The following is a 23,718-nucleotide window of genomic DNA, read 5'->3' as shown; positions in this document are numbered from 1 at the left end:
TACAAAATCTTAAAATAATAAATATTTTGAAAGATCTATTCAAATATTTTTCACTTTCTCTCTTTAAAAAAAATTTAGCCTAATTTTTGAAATGCACCCACCGCAAATTGTGTTAGTTTTTCGGCACATATGTAATTGTTTTCTGTATGTTTTGCACTATCAGTTCATTCAAACAAAGTTCGACTTTAAAATAATATTAGTTCAGCTATAATTATAGTTTCCGGCTATTTTTCTGTTATAATTACTATTACATTCTGTTCAAGTGCACCTTACTTTTTGGCAAGTTAAAGCCTGTTCTCGCTTGAAGTGTCGTTTCTAGACCTAATTTTAATCTTAACTTTCCGATGTTAATAATTTAGTTCTGATCATAAAAAAAATATCGAAAAGAAGAACTCCTCATAAAATCTCCAGTGGCTTATAATAATTTACTCTGTAAAAGAAGCGCATAACAACAAAGTCATACAGTGAACACGAAGGCATGAATATGATCAAAAAATGTTCATAAACTTCTCTTCTTTCTACAGTTTATGAATCATTTCCCTACACCTCATAACTCTTTTACGATCATCATTTTCTCTTCCGTTCCGTTATCAATTGTTTGAAAAAATGTAAATGATTCTCAGTTATATTTTCTGTTTCTTGTGCAACCGACAATCTGTTTCCCAAGACCCAAGATACATCATGTGTGTAGTTTATTTTTTGAAAACTCACGTCTTTCTCGGAAATGTGCTGTCAAAATGTATCCGTTAGATGTCAGACCTTCTAAAGCTTAAATGAGGATCTGCATTTGCTCTTTAAAACAGGAACATTTTTCTCGTCGTTAATTTTTGATCGCATCTTTGGTTTACTTTTTACAAGTTGCAATTTGTTTCAGATGACGTCATTAGTTCCCACAACTACTGCCACGTCATCAGGACTGTTGGTACAAACGCAAGAGCAGATTACATCAGAAATGGAGGAAACGGGGTTTCAATTTGACGTCTACATGTATCTTCTGCCTCTGATCGTCATTTTTGGATTGTCTGGGAACGTCATTTCTCTCGTTACCATATTTCATTCAAGACTAAGGAGGGTGAGTATTGGGAATACGTGTGGGGCCTATTAATTATGACTATGAATAATTAGATCTTTGGAATAATAAATTTTAAATCGAATATAATCTACTGATATCTTGTAGAAGAGTAACTGAACTACATTTCAAATTAAACTTCATTGATATATTTTCAGGTGAATGCTAATATCTATTTGATAGTTCTAACATTAGCTGATAGCATATTCTTGACTGGAATCCTTCTGATTTGTTTCAAAGTTGATTGGATTGCGTACGAATATTGTGTTGGTCTAGAATACGTTCTCATGACGGCTTCATATATCTCGAGTTGGTCAACAGCAGCACTAACTATTGAAAGATATTTGGCTATTGCTCATCCATTGTCTCATATGAAGGTTATTGTTTGTTTTTTCGGCGTGTTTGTGGCGTATTTAATATTCCATGAAATCATACGATGCGTTATTGTTTACTCGGAAAACGATTTTTAAGAATTTTTCGGAATTCTATTTTATTTGAGTTTTTCAGTATGGTCACGTGGATCGAGCAAAAGTGATGCTTTACTGGGTTCCAATTCCTTTTGTTCTACAACTGTTTCAATTTTTCTCACTAGAGCCAGCAACCGAAGAAAGGAAATGTGCATTAAAAGAAGCAAACTATCAAATCATCGCTCAAGCTGTAGATACAGTACTTTGCTACGTGGTACCATGTGGAATAATTGTTGTTCTGAACATTCTTGTTGCACTACAAGTACAAAAATCACAAGAACATTTCATGGCAGAAACTAAAAAGAGCAATTCAAGAAGAACTGGAGGATCATCATCATCATCTGGTACATGGACCAGAATTCTTTGGGTTATGCCATTAGTGTTCGTAGTATTGAACACCCCATTCTATGTAATTATGATGATTGAAATTGTTTTTCAAATTATCTACCAGTCACCCCCATCAGGAGATACAAGATCAGAACTTTTTGTGGTGAGCTTACATTGAATAAGTCTCACAAAATCATGTTGAATCGATTTCAGACTGTTTATAATACTGCTCATTACATGTACTACATGAACACGGCAATTGATGTATTGGTCTACGCATTTTCCAGGTAAGATTTTTTGGTATTTCAGGGGTATAAAGTGCTTGTGAAAAATGTTAGAGAATTAAGAAAAGTTTTTAAAAATCTAAATTTCAGTGCAAATTTCCGCAAAACTGCTGTCATTGCTTGGAAGCGAATTCTTTGTCCAGGATACGCAGAACGGCAAAAGGGAAAGGTAATAACTTCTCACTAGAATAAAATAACAAAATATATGTTTTTCTTTCAATTTCAAAACTATCAATAATTGATTTTATCCGATATTCACTTATTTTCATTTTATCATCCCACTTATCTCATCTCACAATTCCCACTATATTCATTTCAACTTTCTATGCTATCTTTTGACAGCGCTTTCTTCTCTCCATGGTTCATTCAGTCAGTGATTCAATTCGAAAACGGATTCCAATTGCTCAACCAGCACCACATACAGTAAGACGGAATGGCAACTTTGAGATGTCTGTTCCCAAAAATACTCTCCTGCAACATTCACTGACACACACAAACACACACACGAATTGTCTGCAATATCACCAAATTTGCATGTCACGAACATTTATTTTTCACTTATTTCACTTGCAATTTTGAAAACTTTCCTCTTCTTCTTTTTAATTTGTTTCCTTTGTTGGGTTCATACTACATAATTTTAGTCTATCTGGCACTATCATCGCTCAAATTTTATGGATTTCTTTAGTATTGATCAAAACTTTAAGGCTGCCAAGGTAGTTGAGCAATGGTAGTGTAAGATTAGTAGAAGAATCTTTAATTAATCGGAAAAGAATATTGGAGTAGTTAGAATTTAATTCAAGACTACCAATTTTCAAAGGCGTGGAACTGAAAAGTGGGGTAGTGGGAAGGAGGATTTTCCTTTAATATACTAAGAATAATCTTTATGACATTTCTGCATTTCTGATCATTTTGAGTATTTTAAACCGAAATCTCCTCTACTCCACTTTTTACAAGGTATCTCAAGAAACGAGTTAGAAGTTTTAGGGCAAGTTTCTGTATGTGCTTGTGCAGAATAATAATTTAAAATGTTTAACATTTAAAATTCATTGCTTAATCACTCACCTTTGTGATAAAATGTGCTCACTGATTTTGAATAATTTTCTGCGTGTCCATGATTAAAACAAGTCCCGTCTCTTGTCTCGTATTTTAATTAATGTTTCATTGAGTGTGAAATTGTTCTAATTTTTTCAATTTTCAGGTACTCGTAACGGATCAAACTTCGAGAATCTCCTATCGTATGACGTCTGAAAGAAGTACAATCCGTTTCCCAAACACTCCTTCTAGAGCCAATTCACCAAAGTTAACTGCTTCAAATGCGGTTTCTGTTCCATTACTTGGAACCGAAATTCAAGGATCATCAAAAGAATCAACTGCAATTTAAAGCAAATAATTTGTATTTTGTAAAAAGAAATATCTTGACTTGCCATAATCTTCTTTCTCAGGTGTCATTTTCAATGCCAACTCTTTAATTTTGTTTGTATCCTTTTATTGAACCGACTAAAATTGCGGGTAGATTTTTCACCTGGTTATTCTAGTCGCTAAATTAAAATATTTCCCGCTTTTCTAAACGAGGTTGTTTTACAAATAATTTTTATTGATGAATGAAAGTTGCCAATGAAGATATTATTTCAATTTTATTCCAATTTGTAGACCTACATTGTGTTTTGGAAAATTTGTCCTGTTGCCCAGAATGATCAATTATTCGTATTAGAGTACCGTATAAGCCCGGTCTCCGAGATGACAAACTTTGAGCAGACGAGGGTCTCTTTGAGACAAAGTCTCCAAAGTGACAAAGTCTCCATCGGCTACATCGGCTAGGTGGGCTCTGGTGGCCCTAGAGCCACTTTTTCATAAACTGGTATTTCTGGTGGCCCTAGAGCCACTTTTTCATAAACTGGTATTTCTGGTGGCCCTAGAGCCACTTTTCCATAAAATCGTATTTCTGGTGGCCCTAGAGCCACTTTTCCATAAAATCGTATTTCTGGTGGCCCTAGAGCCACTTTTTCATAAACTGGTATTTCTGGTGGCCCTAGAGCCACTTTTTCATAAACTGGTATTTCTGGTGGCCCTAGAGCCACTTTTTCATAAACTGGTATTTCTGGTGGCCCTAGAGCCACTTTTCCATAAAATCATATTTCTGGTGGCCCTAGAGCCACTTTTTCATAAACTGGTATTTCTGGTGGCCCAAGAGCCACTTTTTCATAAACTGGTATTTCTGGTGGCCCTAGAGCCACTTTTTCATAAACTGGTATTTCTGGTGGCCCTAGAGCCACTTTTTCATAAACTGGTATTTCTGGTGGCCCTAGAGCCACTTTTCCATAAAATCATATTTCTGGTGGCCCTAGAGCCACTTTTTCATAAACTGGTATTTCTGGTGGCCCTAGAGCCACTTTTTCATAAACTGGTATTTCTGGTGGCCCTTGAGCCACTTTTTCATAAAACCGTATTTCTGGTGGCCCTGGAGCCACTTTTTCATAAACTGGTATTTCTGGTGGCCCTGGAGCCACTTTTTCATAAACTGGTATTTCTGGTGGCCCTTGAGCCACTTTTTCATAAACTGATATTTCTGGTGGCCCTAGAGCCACTTTTTCATAAACTGATATTTCTGGTGGCCCTAGAGCCACTTTTCCATAAACTGGTATTTCTGGTGGCCCTAGAGCCACTTTTCCATAAACTGGTATTTCTGGTGGCCCTAGAGCCACTTTTCCATAAAATCGTATTTCTGGTGGCCCTAGAGCCACTTTTTCATAAACTGGTATTTCTGGTGGCCCTAGAGCCACTTTTTCATAAACTGGTATTTCTGGTGGCCCTAGAGCCACTTTTTCATAAACTGGTATTTCTGGTGGCCCTTGAGCCACTTTTTCATAAACTGATATTTCTGGTGGCCCTGGAGCCACTTTTTCATAAACTGGTATTTCTGGTGGCCCTAGAGCCACTTTTTCATAAACTGATATTTCTGGTGGCCCTAGAGCCACTTTTCCATAAAATCGTATTTCTGGTGGCCCTAGAGCCACTTTTCCATAAACTGGTATTTCTGGTGGCCCTTGAGCCAGTTTTCCATAAACTGGTATTTCTGGTGGCCCTTGAGCCACTTTTTCATAAAATCGTATTTCTGGTGGCCCTAGAGCCACTTTTCCATAAAATCGTATTTCTGGTGGCCCTAGAGCCACTTTTCCATAAAATCGTATTTCTGGTGGCCCTAGAGCCACTTTTTCATAAACTGGTATTTCTGGTGGCCCTTGAGCCACTTTTTCATAAACTGGTATTTCTGGTGGCCCTAGAGCCACTTTTTCATAAACTGATATTTCTGGTGGCCCTAGAGCCACTTTTTCATAAACTGGTATTTCTGGTGGCCCTTGAGCCACTTTTCCATAAACTGGTATTTCTGGTGGCCCCAGAGCCACTTTTCCATAAACTGGTATTTCTGGTGGCCCCAGAGCCACTTTTCCATAAAATCGTATTTCTGGTGGCCCTAGAGCCACTTTTCCATAAACTGATATTTCTGGTGGCCCTAGAGCCACTTTTTCATAAACTGGTATTTCTGGTGGCCCCAGAGCCACTTTTCCATAAAATCGTATTTCTGGTGGCCCTAGAGCCACTTTTCCATAAACTGGTATTTCTGGTGGCCCCAGAGCCACTTTTTCATAAACTGATATTTCTGGTGGCCCTAGAGCCACTTTTTCATAAACTGGTATTTCTGGTGGCCCTAGAGCCACTTTTTCATAAACTGATATTTCTGGTGGCCCTAGAGCCACTTTTTCATAAACTGGTATTTCTGGTGGCCCTAGAGCCACTTTTTCATAAACTGGTATTTCTGGTGGCCCTAGAGCCACTTTTCCATAAACTGGTATTTCTGGTGGCCCTAGAGCCCTTTTTTTCATAAACTGGTATTTCTGGTGGCCCTAGAGCCACTTTTTCATAAACTGGTATTTCTGGTGGCCCTAGAGCCACTTTTCCATAAACTGGTATTTCTGGTGGCCCTAGAGCCACTTTTTCATAAACTGATATTTCTGGTGGCCCTAGAGCCACTTTTTCATAAACTGGTATTTCTGGTGGCCCTAGAGCCACTTTTTCATAAACTGGTATTTCTGGTGGCCCTAGAGCCACTTTTTCATAAACTGATATTTCTGGTGGCCCTAGAGCCACTTTTTCATAAACTGGTATTTCTGGTGGCCCTAGAGCCACTTTTTCATAAACTGGTATTTCTGGTGGCCCTAGAGCCACTTTTTCATAAACTGGTATTTCTGGTGGCCCTAGAGCCACTTTTTCATAAATTGGTATTTCTGGTGGCCCTAGAGCCACTTTTCCATAAACTGGTATTTCTGGTGGCCCTAGAGTCACTTTTCCATAAACTGGTATTTCTGGTGGCCCTAGAGCCACTTTTTCATAAACTGGTATTTCTGGTGGCCCTGGAGCCACTTTTCCATAAAGTGGTATTTCTGGTGGCCCTAGAGCCACTTTTCCATAAACTGGTATTTCTGGTGGCCCTAGAGCCACTTTTCCATAAACTGGTATTTCTGGTGGCCCTAGAGCCACTTTTTCATAAACTGGTATTTCTGGTGGCCCTTGAGCCACTTTTTCATAAACTGGTATTTCTGGTGGCCCTAGAGCCACTTTTCCATAAAATCGTATTTCTGGTGGCCCTAGAGCCACTTTTCCATAAACTGGTATTTCTGGTGGCCCTAGAGCCACTTTTCCATAAACTGGTATTTCTGGTGGCCCTAGAGCCACTTTTTCATAAACTGGTATTTCTGGTGGCCCTAGAGCCACTTTTCCATAAAATCGTATTTCTGGTGGCCCTAGAGCCACTTTTCCATAAACTGGTATTTCTGGTGGCCCTAGAGCCACTTTTTCATAAACTGGTATTTCTGGTGGCCCTAGAGCCACTTTTTCATAAACTGGTATTTCTGGTGGCCCTAGAGCCACTTTTCCATAAAATCGTATTTCTGGTGGCCCTAGAGCCACTTTTTCATAAACTGGTATTTCTGGTGGCCCTAGAGCCACTTTTTCATAAACTGGTATTTCTGGTGGCCCTAGAGCCACTTTTCCATAAAATCGTATTTCTGGTGGCCCTAGAGCCACTTTTTCATAAACTGGTATTTCTGGTGGCCCTAGAGCCACTTTTTCATAAACTGGTATTTCTGGTGGCCCTAGAGCCACTTTTCCATAAAATCGTATTTCTGGTGGCCCTAGAGCCACTTTTTCATAAACTGGTATTTCTGGTGGCCCTTGAGCCACTTTTCCATAAACTGGTATTTCTGGTGGCCCTTGAGCCACTTTTCCATAAACTGGTATTTCTGGTGGCCCTAGAGCCACTTTTTCATAAACTGGTATTTCTGGTGGCCCTTGAGCCACTTTTCCATAAACTGGTATTTCTGGTGGCCCTAGAGCCACTTTTTCATAAACTGGTATTTCTGGTGGCCCTTGAGCCACTTTTCCATAAACTGGTATTTCTGGTGGCCCTAGAGCCACTTTTTCATAAACTGGTATTTCTGGTGGCCCTAGAGCCACTTTTCCATAAACTGGTATTTCTGGTGGCCCTAGAGCCACTTTTTCATAAACTGGTATTTCTGGTGGCCCTAGAACCACTTTTTCATAAACTGGTATTTCTGGTGGCCCTTGAGCCACTTTTTCATAAACTGGTATTTCTGGTGGCCCTAGAGCCACTTTTCCATAAAATCGTATTTCTGGTGGCCCTAGAGCCACTTTTCCATAAACTGGTATTTCTGGTGGCCCTAGAGCCACTTTTTCATAAACTGGTATTTCTGGTGGCCCTAGAGCCACTTTTCCATAAAATCGTATTTCTGGTGGCCCTTGAGCCACTTTTCCATAAACTGGTATTTCTGGTGGCCCTAGAGCCACTTTTTCATAAACTGGTATTTCTGGTGGCCCTAGAGCCACTTTTCCATAAACTGGTATTTCTGGTGGCCCTAGAGCCACTTTTTCATAAACTGGTATTTCTGGTGGCCCTAGAGCCACTTTTTCATAAACTGGTATTTCTGGTGGCCCTTGAGCCACTTTTTCATAAACTGGTATTTCTGGTGGCCCTAGAGCCACTTTTCCATAAAATCGTATTTCTGGTGGCCCTAGAGCCACTTTTCCATAAACTGGTATTTCTGGTGGCCCTAGAGCCACTTTTCCATAAAATCGTATTTCTGGTGGCCCTAGAGCCACTTTTCCATAAACTGGTATTTCTGGTGGCCCTAGAGCCACTTTTTCATAAACTGGTATTTCTGGTGGCCCTAGAGCCACTTTTCCATAAAATCGTATTTCTGGTGGCCCTAGAGCCACTTTTCCATAAACTGGTATTTCTGGTGGCCCTAGAGCCACTTTTTCATAAACTGGTATTTCTGGTGGCCCTAGAGCCACTTTTTCATAAACTGGTATTTCTGGTGGCCCTTGAGCCACTTTTTCATAAACTGGTATTTCTGGTGGCCCTAGAGCCACTTTTCCATAAAATCGTATTTCTGGTGGCCCTAGAGCCACTTTTCCATAAACTGGTATTTCTGGTGGCCCTAGAGCCACTTTTCCATAAACTGGTATTTCTGGTGGCCCTAGAGCCACTTTTTCATAAACTGGTATTTCTGGTGGCCCTTGAGCCACTTTTCCATAAACTGGTATTTCTGGTGGCCCTAGAGCCACTTTTCCATAAACTGGTATTTCTGGTGGCCCTAGAGCCACTTTTCCATAAACTGGTATTTCTGGTGGCCCTAGAGCCACTTTTTCATAAACTGGTATTTCTGGTGGCCCTTGAGCCACTTTTTCATAAACTGGTATTTCTGGTGGCCCTAGAGCCACTTTTCCATAAAATCGTATTTCTGGTGGCCCTAGAGCCACTTTTCCATAAACTGGTATTTCTGGTGGCCCTAGAGCCACTTTTTCATAAACTGATATTTCTGGTGGCCCTAGAGCCACTTTTTCATAAACTGGTATTTCTGGTGGCCCTAGAGCCACTTTTTCATAAACTGATATTTCTGGTGGCCCTAGAGCCACTTTTTCATAAACTGGTATTTCTGGTGGCCCTAGAGCCACTTTTTCATAAACTGGTATTTCTGGTGGCCCTAGAGCCACTTTTTCATAAACTGGTATTTCTGGTGGCCCTAGAGCCACTTTTTCATAAACTGGTATTTCTGGTGGCCCTAGAGCCACTTTTTCATAAACTGGTATTTCTGGTGGCCCTAGAGTCACTTTTTCATAAACTGATATTTCTGGTGGCCCTAGAGCCACTTTTTCATAAACTGATATTTCTGGTGGCCCTAGAGCCACTTTTTCATAAACTGGTATTTCTGGTGGCCCTAGAGCCACTTTTTCATAAACTGGTATTTCTGGTGGCCCTAGAGCCACTTTTTCATAAACTGGTATTTCTGGTGGCCCTAGAGCCACTTTTTCATAAACTGGTATTTCTGGTGGCCCTAGAGCCACTTTTTCATAAACTGGTATTTCTGGTGGCCCTAGAACCACTTTTTCATAAACTGGTATTTCTGGTGGCCCTTGAGCCACTTTTTCATAAACTGGTATTTCTGGTGGCCCTAGAGCCACTTTTCCATAAAATCGTATTTCTGGTGGCCCTAGAGCCACTTTTCCATAAACTGGTATTTCTGGTGGCCCTAGAGCCACTTTTTCATAAACTGGTATTTCTGGTGGCCCTAGAGCCACTTTTCCATAAAATCGTATTTCTGGTGGCCCTAGAGCCACTTTTTCATAAACTGGTATTTCTGGTGGCCCTTGAGCCACTTTTCCATAAACTGGTATTTCTGGTGGCCCTTGAGCCACTTTTCCATAAACTGGTATTTCTGGTGGCCCTAGAGCCACTTTTTCATAAACTGGTATTTCTGGTGGCCCTTGAGCCACTTTTCCATAAACTGGTATTTCTGGTGGCCCTAGAGCCACTTTTTCATAAACTGGTATTTCTGGTGGCCCTAGAGCCACTTTTCCATAAACTGGTATTTCTGGTGGCCCTAGAGCCACTTTTTCATAAACTGGTATTTCTGGTGGCCCTAGAGCCACTTTTTCATAAACTGGTATTTCTGGTGGCCCTTGAGCCACTTTTTCATAAACTGGTATTTCTGGTGGCCCTTGAGCCACTTTTCCATAAACTGGTATTTCTGGTGGCCCTAGAGCCACTTTTTCATAAACTGGTATTTCTGGTGGCCCTAGAGCCACTTTTCCATAAACTGGTATTTCTGGTGGCCCTAGAGCCACTTTTCCATAAAATCGTATTTCTGGTGGCCCTAGAGCCACTTTTCCATAAACTGGTATTTCTGGTGGCCCTAGAGCCACTTTTCCATAAACTGGTATTTCTGGTGGCCCTAGAGCCACTTTTTCATAAACTGGTATTTCTGGTGGCCCTAGAGCCACTTTTTCATAAACTGGTATTTCTGGTGGCCCTTGAGCCACTTTTTCATAAACTGGTATTTCTGGTGGCCCTAGAGCCACTTTTCCATAAAATCGTATTTCTGGTGGCCCTAGAGCCACTTTTCCATAAACTGGTATTTCTGGTGGCCCTAGAGCCACTTTTTCATAAACTGGTATTTCTGGTGGCCCTAGAGCCACTTTTTCATAAACTGGTATTTCTGGTGGCCCTAGAGCCACTTTTTCATAAACTGGTATTTCTGGTGGCCTCCCGCGATGTGAGTCTAGATCAAAGTACTGGTGCCAATTACCCCAAAGATATTTCGGCCCCTCAATTGATTGTATGATTGATAAGCGGACTGCCATTATGGTTTAATAGGCAATCATAAATTTCCATTTTTATTATATATACAAAAATAAATTATAAAGATAGAAAAAAACACAACAAACGCGATTGAAGAAGGGCCCGTAGAAATAATTGAATTACAGTGAGGAGCAAGAAGAGGAAGAGATGGAGGGAGGAAGAAGCGGAATGATTGAAAATGCGAATAAAACTCTAGATATAATTTCATCTATGCTGGGGCGATTCCAAGATATTTAGCCACGAAGACACGAATAACTGCAGTCATATGATCGATTGTTGGATAATGAAGAGCATTTGCATTATCGGAAGATCGATGCCAGACGGATGGGAATGGAACTGTGATCAGATGAAGAATTGGAACTCCTGAAAATTTGATTGGTTATTTCAAGTTATCATTGTGGAAACCACATAGGCAATGTAAAAAATAAGTCATTCAACTTGCTAATTACCTCTTTTCAAAAATGGAATGTGATCATCTTCAACTTGATTGTACGATAATTGCTTATTAAAGACATTCCTTCTCAAAGAACTAAGACATCCCGAAGTTCGGAGATTCGATTCCACATCAGCTAACTGGCTGAAAAGATCGTTTGCACCCATTCCTATCGTATTTCCAATTGATGGATTGGCAGCTCCGAGTAGATCCAATAGCATGAGAACGTCCTGAAAAAAAAAAGTTCTAAACTAAAACGTAAGATAAATACTCACAATCCTATCAAGTTCTTTGCTGAGTTCAAAATTGTTGAGACTACTTGAAGATGGATACCACTTTTGCTCCCATTTCTGTGCCAAGTGCCTGAAAATGTTCTCCCTACGACCTCATAATAATAACTATAATTAAGAAACCTTGATCCATAAAGTGAATCAGTAGCAGTCCAATCACGGAATGCTTCTTCACCATCAAAGAAAATCAATTGAAGTCCAATCTGCTGAGCAACTCGTTTGTACATATATGGAGCAAGTGTTTGAGCAATATCAAGCATCATAGCACAGGGTACAGCTGAATCTGTTGCCGCAATCATTACTTGACCGGGAATGATTTTCGAATCGTAGTGACATGCAAGAACAAGACGACGTGGAGCTGATTCATCAAATGTTGCAATTAAATTTCGGAAGTTGCGAGTCCCTAATGGAGTTGTGTCAGTGAAAGCATCCCATTCAGTAGCGAATCCCAAGTTATGCAAAAAACTTTGTAAATACTGAAAATACCTATTTCAGAAACAACGTATAATTTATAATATTTTTGAGCTTACATCTCCAACTTGTCGGTGTTGTTTAGTGTCAACAATGCGAGGAACCATAATTGGAGCCAGAATCTCTTTGAATCGAGTTGTATTCGTGAAATCCCGACATAATCGGAGTGTTGATGATTCTGGCAGCAAGGAAAGTTGATGTGTTCTCTGATTTGTTCTCCATTGACCCCATGCGGAAGTTGTACATATTAGGATTCCAAGTACAAGAGCAAGTCCCATTAGAACGAAGATAAGCCTCCAGTTGTACCGGATGACCTGAAAATGGGAAACATTTTATAAAAATATCAAGTTACTTCCTCAATGAAACGTGCTGAAAGAGTTAGCGGAAACCTGGCATTTTGCATTTTATTCTTCTAGATGGAAAAACTCAGTTATTTTCAAGAAATGAAACGTTGAAATTTTTTATAAACTTTCATGGAAGAGCTCTAGTTTATGATAAAAATCGATATCGACGTTAAGTTCCGGGCAAAAGGTGTGTCAATAGAAGCTCAATCGGAACTCAGAAATCGAAAATGTGAACAAACTGGGGGAGTGGGAAAACGAATCGCTTGAAAAACGCACCGATCGGTGGCTTTTGCATTAACAATGAGGCCATGATCATAAGGGACAATTGAATTGTGAGAGAAAGAGAGCAAGAATACAAAAATGGTCAATATTCGACTCTGGATTGTTTTTTTAAGGGGATTTTTTTTTGCAGCTTGCTACCAAACTAGACATTACACGTTTTTAATGAGAATTTTAAAACATTTTCAAAACTTTTTATGGCTGTTCAAAAATTTGAAAAGATGGGCTAATTTTGCCAACTTGTGTCAAACTCTGGAAATTTTTTGGAAATTAACTGTTTTTTTTTTGAATTATTATTTTTGTAGCATATTTTGGTATTTTATCTCATATTATTTGTTTGATTACGGTATGTTTAAAGCCGGCAGGCAATCAATTAAGATAATTTTTGGACTTGAAAATGCCTGAATCAACCAAATATTATGAGATAAAAGACCAAAATATGCTATAAAAATGATAATTTTTAAAAAAGTTAATTTCCAACAGCTGCGTCACGGAAAAGTTAGCAAAATTGGAGATTTTAATTAAGTCATTTTTGAAACAAGCGAAAAACTTAGAACCGATACTTTATCTTCAAATGTACCTATATTTATGAAAAAGTAACGTTAAAAAAAGAAGTCAATAGAATCTACGTACCAGTCATGATCACTGTTGAATATTCGCTCTTTTTCTCTGCACCATGAATAATGCAAGTACATGGAAAAAAATGCGACTCGATTCTTGATGGTATAATAAAAACTAGCCAACTGTGTAGGAGCGGACAAAAAGACCAGTATCATCCCAATGGACACAGATGCAACTTTAGACGAGACAAATTTCAGGGTAAATTGTCAGATTGGACAATTTTGGACACAATACGTCATATCTATGTTGTAGGTAGTAAGATGATAGGACTTTTAAGAAACGCTTTTCTAATATTGGAATTATTTTTTAATGTTAGGAGTTCATGCTAGATTTATATCTGCCTAACTTTTAATTACAGTTGTAAATTTGAAGAAAAAAAAGAGAAAGTGTATCATTAAACGATAAATCGTACTTTCACTATGTTCTATCACAAAAAGGAAACTCCTGCAGATTTCTTCATTATCACTCGAGAAAGATCCGCCCATTTCTATCATAATCTTTCTGCGTCTTCTATCTTTAAACCTTTCCACCATCTACAATTATTTTCAGAAATCGGAGAGAAAGATTAGTGTAGTATTTATTTACCAGTAGTTTATTCTTACCTTCATAATTGTCCCTCTGTAATCCTTCTCTTGTAGATGACGTCACCAACTGTATTATCTGCGTCTCTCCTCCTCCTATGTTCTCTCTTCTGAAGACCCGTTGCTAAAACGAATGAATTGCTCAATATGGAAAATATATATTTTATGACGTGGAAATAGTCAAACAATTGTAATCGACCAAATGTTTGATTTGACTTTAGAGAGTAACAAAAGAAGAGACGCAGTGAATGAAAGCTTTCAAAATTTGGAACGATCATATACTGCGTCTCTTGTCTTGTGGATGCTTCTGATGCCCTTTTGATGGCAACATCGACCCAGATAATCGAAATGAAATGAAAAGAGAAAAATAAAAAGTGAATGTGATAAAGCTTTCTCGCGATTTTTCAACGCGCGTTTATCAAATGAGAAGAACACAATTTTTCTGAATGTTTTATCGGATTTTATGGTGAGAATTTCAAAAACAAAAGGAAAAATGAAACGAACACTTCTGAAAAAAATTGATACGTTTTTTTGGAAAGGGTGGAATAAGAAACAACAAAAATCAACAAAGAAGTGTGTAGACGGAGAATTCAACTGTCATATACCGGCTCTGAACAACTCTAGTGTGGGAAGAACTAAATTTAAAAAAACACAAGAATGGAAAGAACTAAAAAAGAAAACAATATAAACCTACAATCCTATATTATTAGAAAAATTGAGCTATAAAAAGGCACATTGAGAGTGAAAAGGGCGCAGGGAAAAGAGAGTCAGAGTATCATATCATCAGATGAAAAATGTTTGGAAAGTTTAGGCATTAACGTGTCTTCTAGATCCGAACAATCTTCCAGAATATCTTTTCAACATGGAACTATCATCGGGTTGTTGTTTCTTTTGTTCTTCTTGTTGTGACAAGTATACAGCTCGTCGACGGAATTCTTTCGCTGGATCATCGTATTGCGAGTAGTACTGTAGCATGGGACGAACATCTTCAGCGTCAGATAGGTGAATAGCTGAATTAATAAAATACAAAATGTTCCAATAACGGGATCGATAATGATCATGTTTTTTGCCAAAATTATAAGATTTTATGTTATAATTTTAAAAATGATGTAATTAAATATCGAAGTCAGATCTGTTGGTTTTTCGTTTAATGCGTTTTTTTTTGGTTTTTTCGGGAAAAAGGAAAAATTTGCGAAAATTTTGTTAATCTATCGCAAACTGAAAATCGTATGATAATGTTCAAATTTAACACCTTTTTTTTCAAAAGAAAAATTACACTGGAAATTAGAACTATTGAAAATTTCAATAAAATATCTGAGTTTTTCAAATTAACGTTCAAAACGTATTTTACGGGAACACAGAATTCTGAGAATGCGTATTGCGCAACATATTTGACGCCCAAAATATCTCGTAGCGAAAACTTCTTTAGATGACTACTGTAGCGCTAGTGTCGATTTACGGCATTTCGAAAATCGAGCCCGTAAATCGACACAAGCGCTACAGTAGTCATTCAAAGGATTACTGTAGTTTTCGCTACGAGATAATATGTGCGTGAAATATGTTGCGCAATACGCATTCTCAGAATATTGTAATAAAACAAATTTTTTTTTGCTTTTTTCGTGCTTTTGGCAAAAAAAATTAAAATTGAAGCAAATCATTCATATTCAAAACAACTTACTTTTAAGAAGCTCTGCCAAATCAACTAGACTTGTATCATCCATATTTCCTTTCCACTCTGGTACTCTTAACATGTTTTCTGGATTTAATTGTCCTGATTTAGCGTCAAAATCGATATAAATAACTTTCGACAAATCGCGATTCAATTTCGACAAATCCTGGAAAAAAAGTTTAACTAATTAAGAGAAATCGTAATTTTTTACTTTGACATGGTGTCCATTCATATACTTTGTGCAATCTCTGAACAACTTGTACATAATTCTTTGTTTTGGATCAAAACTATCAACAACTGGAGCAGCTGTCATCATTGATTCAGATGAATAGATAACGACTTCAAAATTTGGATATCCAATGACATCGAGGAAATAGTCAAGTGCTGGACGCTTTAGGAAACGATATCCAGTTTTGTATGTCCATTCAGGATGCACAAGAATATTTTTCAATTCGATCACAATTGTATATTTTGGTTGGAGATATGGTGCTGGCAATGGATCAGGCAACAATTGCTCACGTGCTGGCTCGACGACATACTGAAAATAAAAATATTAAAATACAGTACTGCCGGAAAAAGTCGCGATTCCGACTTTTTTTTTTGAGCAGAAATTACAAATCATTCTGATAATGGTACTAATTTTTAATCATTCTTTTTATATTAAGCTATTTTTTGTAAAATTATTCATTTCAAAAATTGGTCAAGAAAAAGTGCAATGGATGAGATTAACTAAATCTATTTTGAAACTTATCAAATTTTGCATGTGTTACTGATTATGGATTTATAAAATTGTTGGTCTATTTGATGTTTTAAGAAATATTATTATTGGTATATGAATAAATTAGATACTTTCAGAAAATATCAGCAATAGCTGTAGAAAAAAGGTATTCTGGCATTTTGTGTTCAACAATGTTATACATTTCTTTTTTGAATCTTTAAAAGATTGAATTCTCACATCTCTCCATAATTTAAAACTGTTGGCAATGCGGTAGAACGGTGCCAAGAAAGAACCACTGAATTCATCAGATATCACATTTCCGAATTCATCTCGTTGTGCACGTCCATAGTAGAAACAGAACGAAATAAATCCGATAATAGATCCACCAAACAGAACATATGCTCCAATGCGAGTATTTCTTTCCATTCGTTTCCGGCGAGCTTCGATTTCTTCAGCGTTACCAGGCTTAAAAACCACACTTAAAACAGTTATGAATATAAGACTTACGTCACTGTTATCACTAGAACCTCCAGAAGAAGAGGAAGACTTTGATGCAGCAGATTCCAATTTTTCAAGAGAATCTTTCAGTGAGTTCAACTCGTCAATGGCTGAAGACGTGGGGGCAGGAGCAGGAGGCGGGGAGCTCAGCACCTTTTCAGCTTCTATTTTTGGACTTTCCTACAAATTTCAAAATTTATCAAATAAAACAAATTATGCGTACAACTTCGAGTTTCTCTACTTTTGGGGCTTCTTCGACTTCTGATTTGAATGCGATTGCTTCTTGGGTCTCATTTATCGGCAATTTGATACTAGCAAAAACATTTCCGTGCTGAAAACTGTATAATTATAAATTATCTATACTGATTCAAGTCAATACGTTTATTGGCACAATTGGAGCAAAACGAGTGCGTCCATTGTCTGCATAAGGGTTTGCAACAGCCGGTGGGCCCAGAAGAGATTTAAAATCTGAAATTTTTGTATAATGAGAAATATTGGTGGAATCTTACCTGAACTATAAAGTCTTATAAATGTTTTCGCTTGGTGTCGGCTGAAGCAGGTCTGAGTCAACTTGCTCAGCGACATTTTTACCCTGAAATTTTTTGGGATTGGTAGAATCTAGAAATGCGTACTATGATGCAATAATTAGGTTAAAAAAAAGTATGAGAAAACGTAGAAATTTTGATACAAGACCTAATTATTATCTTTGCAAGAAATTTAAAATGAATTGAACATTGTAATAGAATTAAGAAAATAAAACAGGAAAAATCACGTCTTGAACGAACCCTTACGATTTACGATAAACAACACGCGAATCGTAAACCGGAGTGTCGTTGCAAACTTTCATGAAAAATTTTGTTATAATTTTTATAATTTTAACAAAAATGTCTGTATCTTGTTATAAATTTATACTTATAAGAATACGCTTGTTTATTTAATACTTTTTTTCACGAAAATAGTATGCACTAAAGATGTGTTCAAAGAAGTTCCCTATTATTAGCGCTATATCGCTATAAATGTCGAGATGTCAAAGAGCGTGACTGAATTTATTAAATTATATAGATAATCCTGTTAATAAATCAAGCAAGTACAAGTTATTCTTGAAATAAATGAATAGTCGATTTTAAATCGAAATCACAATAGGCTTTGGATATGAATTCAACGTTAGGAGAATATATTATAGGACCGAGCTTATCAACAATCATTGGAGCAATAGAATAAGTTATGAATAGGGATAATATGCTATTAAGGATGAATTAATAATCTCTTATACTATATCTACGGTTTCACATGAAGCATTCTTGTTTGGTGCCATCCGAGTTGAATGAATAGTCGAATAGTGATTCGGCATTGTTGCATCGTATACGCGGAAGCCAGGAACAAGGACGGGACGTGACTCAACCAACTTCAAATGGATTGCGTAGAAATAGACAATATCGTGTAAAACTGCGCAGAATAGTAGAAGGCCGAGCATATTCAACGAGATGTCCACTGAAAAATGTTTTCTCAAATAAAATTCTGGTTCGCTCAACTCACTGATGTTTATCCGTGCATCAACTAGCTGCTTCACTTTGAGCATAAAAAGTACGAGAGTTCCGTTTGTGGCCATGACTGCAAGGAAAATGTAGAGTGGCATGAAGAGACGGCGGTAGAGAAATACTCCGGAAAACAGTATAGCGAGAAGTATCAGCCATTGCACAATCACGACACGAGTCAGAAAAGCTTCATCTGGAAACAAAAATGTATTTTTAAAAAATTTTCAGAAAAAACTCACCAAAAATATTGTTTTTCTTCCTTGGGGTATAGTTTCCATACTGAAAAACGAAAGATCCTGCATAGTATCCAATAGTCAGAATTGCAGCAAATGCATAAAGAAGAACTACTCGTGGCGAGTGTTCAATCCATTCCATCTCTAAACCATCAATGACATCTCGCTTCATAAATACTGTTAGCGGCTGAAAATTTTAATTAGTTTTAATTATTTTTTAAAGCATTTTTCAACTTACCTTTTCAGAACTAACAACAGATTTGCACGGGGGAATATAAAAATAGCTGTGCTCCGCATTCGGTACTGAGTATTTCTTAGAAGCAGGAGTAGCGAATATTGTGTGATTAGTAGGGATTGAAGAAATAAAAGAGGATGACGACATTCCTACTGAAGTGATCGAAGATCAACTGAGGAAATATCGACTGATGAGCATTCAAAACTATCGGGTTCATCATTATGTTCGAATTCGCGGGGTTAAAAAAAGAAGAGCAACAAATGATCTACACACACGCACAAGTCTAAAAACAGGAAAAAATCGAAATTATGATCTAAAAGTTTGAAATATTTATTATTTATACTCTTTCAATATCTAAATATTATTTACACAGAGAACAGAAAATAAAAAAGTTCTTGAAACAATTTCTAAAGCTTCTACAGTAAGAATGAAGGCGCATAGCATTCTTCGTTTAAAAATATATTTCGCGCGGCGAGGCCCACTTGCATAATTGGACCTCCCTTTAAAAAAGTTTGAAATTCACATTAAAAAAGGCCTTTAAAGGCAACGTTAACGCGATATTTACAATGATCATTGTAAAAAGTAGAATAAAAATCGTTACGGTCGTCGTTAGATATTTGACGTGTTTTCCAAAGTTCATAGTTAATTTATTCTATTTAGATCCCTTGGACTTGTATCAACTTAATTTATTCTATCTCAAATTGTGAAAAAATGTTGATTTTATAAATGTCAAAAACATTTGAAGATTTTTACAACTAAAAACATCGCATACAATTTTTGTAATCCCAAGGGTCTCTATCTCCTAGCAACGAATTTCTGACTCCATCTTCCTGACTTCTTTTTGTTTTCAATTCAATTGGCATACAAATAAATCCTATGATTATACATAACCTACACTCTTTCGCCTGAAATCCATTTCTGGTCGAAAGTGGTCATTTTTCTTTCTAAATTGGTATGAGAATGATTTTCTGTCCAATAAAATTTCCACATTCATTCATTCCTGTTCCGTGTCCTATTCTATCTTCCTATTGCTCCCCTCATATAATTTTTTCAATGGCATGTAGTCACGATAAGCATAGTTTTACCAAGTTTATAAACAAACTAAAATGTACACCTTCACATGAAATTTGAACATTTTCATTCAAGTGGCATGATTAGAAAAAATATGTACCAAATTTTTTTAATGACGAAACTTATGATACTGCTCAAATTAAGATTTAGAAGATAAACTAAATTGTTAATCAAATTGTTTCAGTTTAAACTGTTCTACCAACCATTATAAATTAGACTGAACTCATTTGCACAAAACACTTTTCCAGATTTCTAATTATAGTTTTCCACATTTCACTCTGCTGACGTGGCATTTCCATTTCAAATTCACACTCAGAAAACTTGAGCAATTTTCAGGAAATTGGCGGAGTGCCGTCTGATTTATAGCCTTTTTTTTTGTTCGTTGCTTTCATTTTCATCCTTTTCTCTCATTGCTTTCTTTGCCAGATATTCTCGTATCCAATTGAAGGAATAACGAGGAAGCTGTGAAGTCAAGAGAAGTAGTGTATATGTGTCTTCTTGTGACGTGGCTTCTAGTGAAAGCATAGATTCAGAGAAATATAGAGTTCATTGCTCATAAATTTTTATAGTTGGAAGGCCTGTTAGAGAGTGCGCCATGCCCATCGTCCAGTCGTTTTTCCATATTTGTTTTACTAACTTGGTAATTTAGATTTGATTTTCTAACATCAACAAATTTATTCAGAATGAGAAAATATTCATCCAACATTGTTTTTGAAGTGCTTCGAATATCGCTTAGTATTGATTCCAAAAAGCTTTCTGAAAGAGTTCTCCAGAACTTTAAAGTATCATCTTGAGTGAACCTAATTTGTTATTTTTGCTGCTTACTGTGAAGTTTTATGTCTAGATTCCGTTTTTCGTACTTCAGCACATTTGTTTCCAATATAATAAGTTATAATTACACAATTTTTATTGTGGAGTTCAGATACCTTCTTAGTTTAGAGGTAGAGTACCACCAATAGGGATAATTTTTGTTTTAAAATTATTTGATTATTTAACTACCAAAACTCCGTTTTCAACAATCATGATTTCGAGAATTCACTAAAAATTGTTTTTTCTACGATTTGGACATTCAAATCACGTTTGAGGCTCATATAGTTCACTTTTTTTGTTGAAAATTTGCCAGACAAATTTTAAATAACCCGCAATTACTTAAGTTCAAAAATTGTAAATAATGTTAGACAATTATGGTTTTATTTTTACAATATAAAAACTAACGATGCAACAATAGAATAATATATAAAATTAATTAGTTGGTTTTGTAATACATCACTATCTATGTACATTCGTTGTCGAAAGTTCTATCTTTATCTCTATGGAAACTCTGCTCTGAATTCACGGAATAAATTTTTTATTCAACCACACGATGTGTTATTGATGACAATAAATTATTGCAATGTAGATATATTAAAACTGAATTAATAGTCAAAGTTACAGATAAAATGAATATCCTGTAGTTAAATGTGATTAATTAATTTAATAGTAATTTATAGTGAATATATTTTTCCCAAATTGGAAATTTCTAATTGTAAAAGTTGCAAGTTGCAAGTTTTTGAAGAGAGAGATTTTTTCTTAAATTCTCAAATTTTCCCCTCATCAGATAATTGATAGTATACTTCATTTTATCTACTATCTTTTAGGTTTTTGTTTATTTTGAATGCAAATTCATTTCTTTCGTTGTTTTCTTCCTTCACTTTTCTATTTTACATTTTCTAGGTAATGCCAGCAATTCAATTCAAGCATCCTTCTCCAACTAACGAGGATGGTATCAAGGTACGCATTTTCTCATCATACTTTTACAATCCAGTTTGATTATAGAGTAAATTTTCTCTCGTGAATTTGCAATTCTTTTGAAAAGTTTATTACAGGCTCCGTCAACCGAGCCAATGCTTCCTATCCATCGTGTTCAAAAACCCATTTACCCACCACTTCCACAAATCCGTAAGAACAGATTCAATATTCAAATCGAATGGGTTCGTCATTCAAAACTCACTTGTTCTGCTTACTTGTTGATTGGTATTCTTTTGACCACTTACTACTCGGCATGCTTCATGACTCAATATGGTACCATCGACAAAATCTATGAGATCAAGCCGAATTTGGCTCTCAGTGAGCCAGTTCTCACTCGAGTTATAATGATTCAATGGTTATTTCTGGCTGCTAGTCTTCTCTTTGGAATGTCAATCTATCGTCGCATTTTCATGCCCCTTTATATTTTTTTGGCTGTAATGGCAACTAATGGCACGCTGATCTTATTTGTTGTTAAAGTAAAGCAATACATGGAAGGCAAGATCCGCCATGGTAACAAAGCATACAAAAAGTTTTGCAACTTTCTAAATTTTACAGATGATCTGTCCCTCAATCTCGTCGGTATTCTACTTTTCACTGCCACTGCTCACAATCTAGTCTATCTCTATGCAATGCATGTTCATCTCAACTCTCGTGCTTATAAGAGAGCGAGCCGTCCTGTACAGCAACCAATCAAGGAAGTTTCACTTTCAAAAGAGGAAAAGAAGGATCTCAGCGTTGTTGTTTAGATGCATTTCTATTATAAAATTGCTTCTAAAAGTTGGAAAGTAGGATTTTTCATCTCGAAACTCTGAGAACTTCAATTGTTTAATGTATATTTTGTAATGATTGAAAACGCTTTAATACATGATACTCGTCATAAATAAAACTGACTAGCTTCGAACTTGATTTTTTTCAATTTAATTGTGTAAACTCAAAAAGTCGTATTAAAGAAAAACAGTTTTTAAAGAACTATCCAAGAAGAAAAATTTCAATGTGTTAGTCGCTATAGGCATTTTTTTTGTGAGAATTCAGGAAAAATGACGGAACAAATGGATTTTTGCCTGAATGTACAAAAATCGACCAAAATTCTAATATTGCAAAAAAATGTTATAATGAGTTGATGTATATCGTTTTTTTAGTTTGCAAGATTTATGTGTTCTACAGCTTGAAATTTTAAAGTTCACTTTTCGGATAGTACGTTATAACCTATCTCCTCGAGTATTTTTTAACGCCCGATTCAAATTTTCAGCCATTTTTGTCAACTGCAAAAGGTTTCACATGTATTTAATACGTGCATTTCTACCAGCTTTCCATTTCTACACTGATGACTGACACTTTGATCAGAAGCTTATCCTGGCATTCAAAATCTACCTTTTTTATTCTACGATTTAAAAAAAAACTGCTGAAAATCACATAACTGAGATCCAGACAGTTTTCAACTGAATACGTTTCAACTGTAATATTCTGTGATTTGATTCTTCAAAGTAGTTATTGAATAAATGAGGAAACACACGCAACATGTTCCTTTTTCAATCACTTTTCTGCGACACAAGAAGACAAATTTTATTTTAGAATCAAAACCAGATCATCATCAGCATGAAGCCTGTGGCGGCGGTTGTTGGACGAGGAAGAGGTTGACAAGGAAAAAGATGCAAAAAAAACTTTATGAAAAACTAAATTGCGTAAGAGAAGGGAAATGCTAAGATGTTGCGAACAGATGTTATCCAAGATATTATCATCAATGGGCACTTCCTCACTTCATCAACGATGACCGTCTGAAGTGTATATGCATGGTTTAATTGTCAACGTCATGAAGTCTACAGGTAAAAATACGCTCGGAACCCGATGTGCTTACTCAATGTTTAAGTACTGGTTAGCCAACTAGCCTGTCCATGCCATTCAGTTTCTTCTCACCTTTCTCTCACTCTCCTTTTCTCGATTTCAATTTCTTTGATCTTATTGACTTCAGAGTGTTCTACCTCAAAACAGTTTTACCTCCCTCTTTGTTTCATTAGCTTCATATTTTTTCCTCTCGCTTTCCCATCGAACCTTTTCTTTGTAATTTTACAACTGCACAGGACACGACACT

General features: G+C 36.7%; 5 protein-coding genes and 3 non-coding genes across 14 annotated transcripts; 4 read left to right on the top strand and 4 right to left on the bottom strand.

The window, feature by feature from the left end:
- Positions 1-867: 867 nt before the first annotated feature.
- Positions 868-3,784, top strand: H09F14.1 (G-protein coupled receptors family 1 profile domain-containing protein; the record flags this gene model as incomplete). 5 transcript variants are annotated; one of them, NM_001269303.2, is made up of 7 exons in its annotated part: positions 873-1,072; positions 1,228-1,446; positions 1,577-2,026; positions 2,077-2,150; positions 2,238-2,316; positions 2,490-2,570; positions 3,346-3,775. In NM_001269303.2, the coding sequence occupies 7 exons, from the start codon at positions 953-955 to the stop codon at positions 3,526-3,528; spliced, it is 1,206 nt and encodes a 401-aa protein (NP_001256232.1). The 5 variants fall into 5 exon arrangements, with proteins under 5 accessions (NP_001256231.1, NP_001256232.1, NP_001256233.1 ...); NM_001269302.2 differs by lacking the exon at positions 2,490-2,570 and having other exon boundaries at positions 868-1,072; positions 3,346-3,784; NM_001269304.2 differs by having other exon boundaries at positions 877-1,072; positions 2,490-3,766.
- Positions 3,785-10,882: 7,098 nt separating this feature from the next.
- H27A22.1 (Glutaminyl-peptide cyclotransferase) lies at positions 10,883-13,909 on the bottom strand (the record flags this gene model as incomplete). Of its 2 annotated transcripts, NM_001047679.5 has the most annotated exons (6): positions 10,884-11,226; positions 11,313-11,526; positions 11,572-11,659; positions 11,710-12,062; positions 12,117-12,371; positions 13,904-13,909. In NM_001047679.5, 6 exons carry the CDS (start codon positions 13,907-13,909, stop codon positions 11,072-11,074), a joined length of 1,071 nt encoding a protein of 356 aa, NP_001041144.1. In that variant the 3' UTR covers positions 10,884-11,071. The 2 variants fall into 2 exon arrangements, with proteins under 2 accessions (NP_001041143.1, NP_001041144.1); NM_001047678.6 differs by lacking the exon at positions 13,904-13,909 and having other exon boundaries at positions 10,883-11,226; positions 12,117-12,335.
- Positions 13,910-14,033: 124 nt separating this feature from the next.
- T21C9.17 lies at positions 14,034-14,248 on the top strand. The gene has a single exon (NR_069311.1). It is a non-coding gene; the product is annotated as an Unclassified non-coding RNA T21C9.17 (non-coding RNA).
- Positions 14,249-14,316: 68 nt separating this feature from the next.
- Positions 14,317-17,360, bottom strand: scpl-4 (Mitochondrial import inner membrane translocase subunit TIM50). Of its 2 annotated transcripts, none has more exons than NM_073321.8 (8): positions 17,277-17,359; positions 17,147-17,235; positions 16,991-17,098; positions 16,777-16,947; positions 16,507-16,734; positions 15,763-16,089; positions 15,561-15,717; positions 14,317-14,892 (listed from the first exon to the last, which is right to left on the bottom strand). In NM_073321.8, the coding sequence occupies exons 1-8, from the start codon at positions 17,350-17,352 to the stop codon at positions 14,690-14,692; spliced, it is 1,359 nt and encodes a 452-aa protein (NP_505722.1). In that variant the 5' UTR covers positions 17,353-17,359; the 3' UTR covers positions 14,317-14,689. The 2 variants fall into 2 exon arrangements, with proteins under 2 accessions (NP_505722.1, NP_001360575.1); NM_001373099.3 differs by having other exon boundaries at positions 14,318-14,892; positions 16,994-17,098; positions 17,277-17,360.
- A 139-nt stretch (positions 17,361-17,499) lies between these two features.
- On the top strand, positions 17,500-17,724 carry T21C9.16. Its single transcript, NR_069310.1, has one exon. It is a non-coding gene; the product is annotated as an Unclassified non-coding RNA T21C9.16 (non-coding RNA).
- Positions 17,725-17,797: 73 nt separating this feature from the next.
- T21C9.13 (DUF4149 domain-containing protein) lies at positions 17,798-19,198 on the bottom strand. The gene is made up of 4 exons (NM_073320.6): positions 18,774-19,198; positions 18,542-18,722; positions 18,304-18,495; positions 17,798-18,258 (listed from the first exon to the last, which is right to left on the bottom strand). Exons 1-4 carry the CDS (start codon positions 18,915-18,917, stop codon positions 18,035-18,037), a joined length of 741 nt encoding a protein of 246 aa, NP_505721.2. The 5' UTR covers positions 18,918-19,198; the 3' UTR covers positions 17,798-18,034.
- A 2,355-nt stretch (positions 19,199-21,553) lies between these two features.
- Positions 21,554-22,528, top strand: T21C9.11 (DUF4149 domain-containing protein). The gene is made up of 3 exons (NM_073319.3): positions 21,554-21,611; positions 21,707-22,139; positions 22,185-22,528. Exons 1-3 carry the CDS (start codon positions 21,558-21,560, stop codon positions 22,373-22,375), a joined length of 678 nt encoding a protein of 225 aa, NP_505720.1. The 5' UTR covers positions 21,554-21,557; the 3' UTR covers positions 22,376-22,528.
- Positions 22,529-23,390: 862 nt separating this feature from the next.
- T21C9.15 lies at positions 23,391-23,536 on the bottom strand. The gene has a single exon (NR_069309.1). It is a non-coding gene; the product is annotated as an Unclassified non-coding RNA T21C9.15 (non-coding RNA).
- Positions 23,537-23,718: the final 182 nt, after the last annotated feature.

This window comes from Caenorhabditis elegans, chromosome V, assembly GCF_000002985.6.
Source record: "Caenorhabditis elegans chromosome V".
In the NCBI taxonomy this organism is placed as follows: Eukaryota; Metazoa; Nematoda; class Chromadorea; order Rhabditida; family Rhabditidae; genus Caenorhabditis; species Caenorhabditis elegans.
Note: the sequence above shows the minus strand (reverse complement) of the source record. Positions and strands in the feature narration are given on the sequence as shown.

Excerpts from the sequence above, each read along its gene's own strand:
- scpl-4 (NM_073321.8), bottom strand. The coding sequence starts at position 17,352 with ATGTCGCTGAGCAAGTTGACTCAGACCTGCTTCAGCCGACACCAAGCG. Across the intron at positions 17,099-17,146 it reads CTCCAATTGTGCCAATAAAC|CACGGAAATGTTTTTGCTAG; the intron begins GTATTGACTTGA and ends TACAGTTTTCAG. Across the intron at positions 14,893-15,560 it reads TTTGGCAGAGCTTCTTAAAA|CTATTCACCTATCTGACGCT; the intron begins GTAAGTTGTTTT and ends TTATTAATTCAG.
- T21C9.13 (NM_073320.6), bottom strand. The coding sequence starts at position 18,917 with ATGTCGTCATCCTCTTTTATTTCTTCAATCCCTACTAATCACACAATA. Across the intron at positions 18,723-18,773 it reads CTGTTGTTAGTTCTGAAAAG|CCGCTAACAGTATTTATGAA; the intron begins GTAAGTTGAAAA and ends TAAAATTTTCAG. Across the intron at positions 18,496-18,541 it reads GAAGAAAAACAATATTTTTG|ATGAAGCTTTTCTGACTCGT; the intron begins GTGAGTTTTTTC and ends TTTTGTTTCCAG.
- T21C9.11 (NM_073319.3), top strand. The coding sequence starts at position 21,558 with ATGCCAGCAATTCAATTCAAGCATCCTTCTCCAACTAACGAGGATGGT. Across the intron at positions 21,612-21,706 it reads CTAACGAGGATGGTATCAAG|GCTCCGTCAACCGAGCCAAT; the intron begins GTACGCATTTTC and ends AGTTTATTACAG. Across the intron at positions 22,140-22,184 it reads GGAAGGCAAGATCCGCCATG|ATGATCTGTCCCTCAATCTC; the intron begins GTAACAAAGCAT and ends TAAATTTTACAG.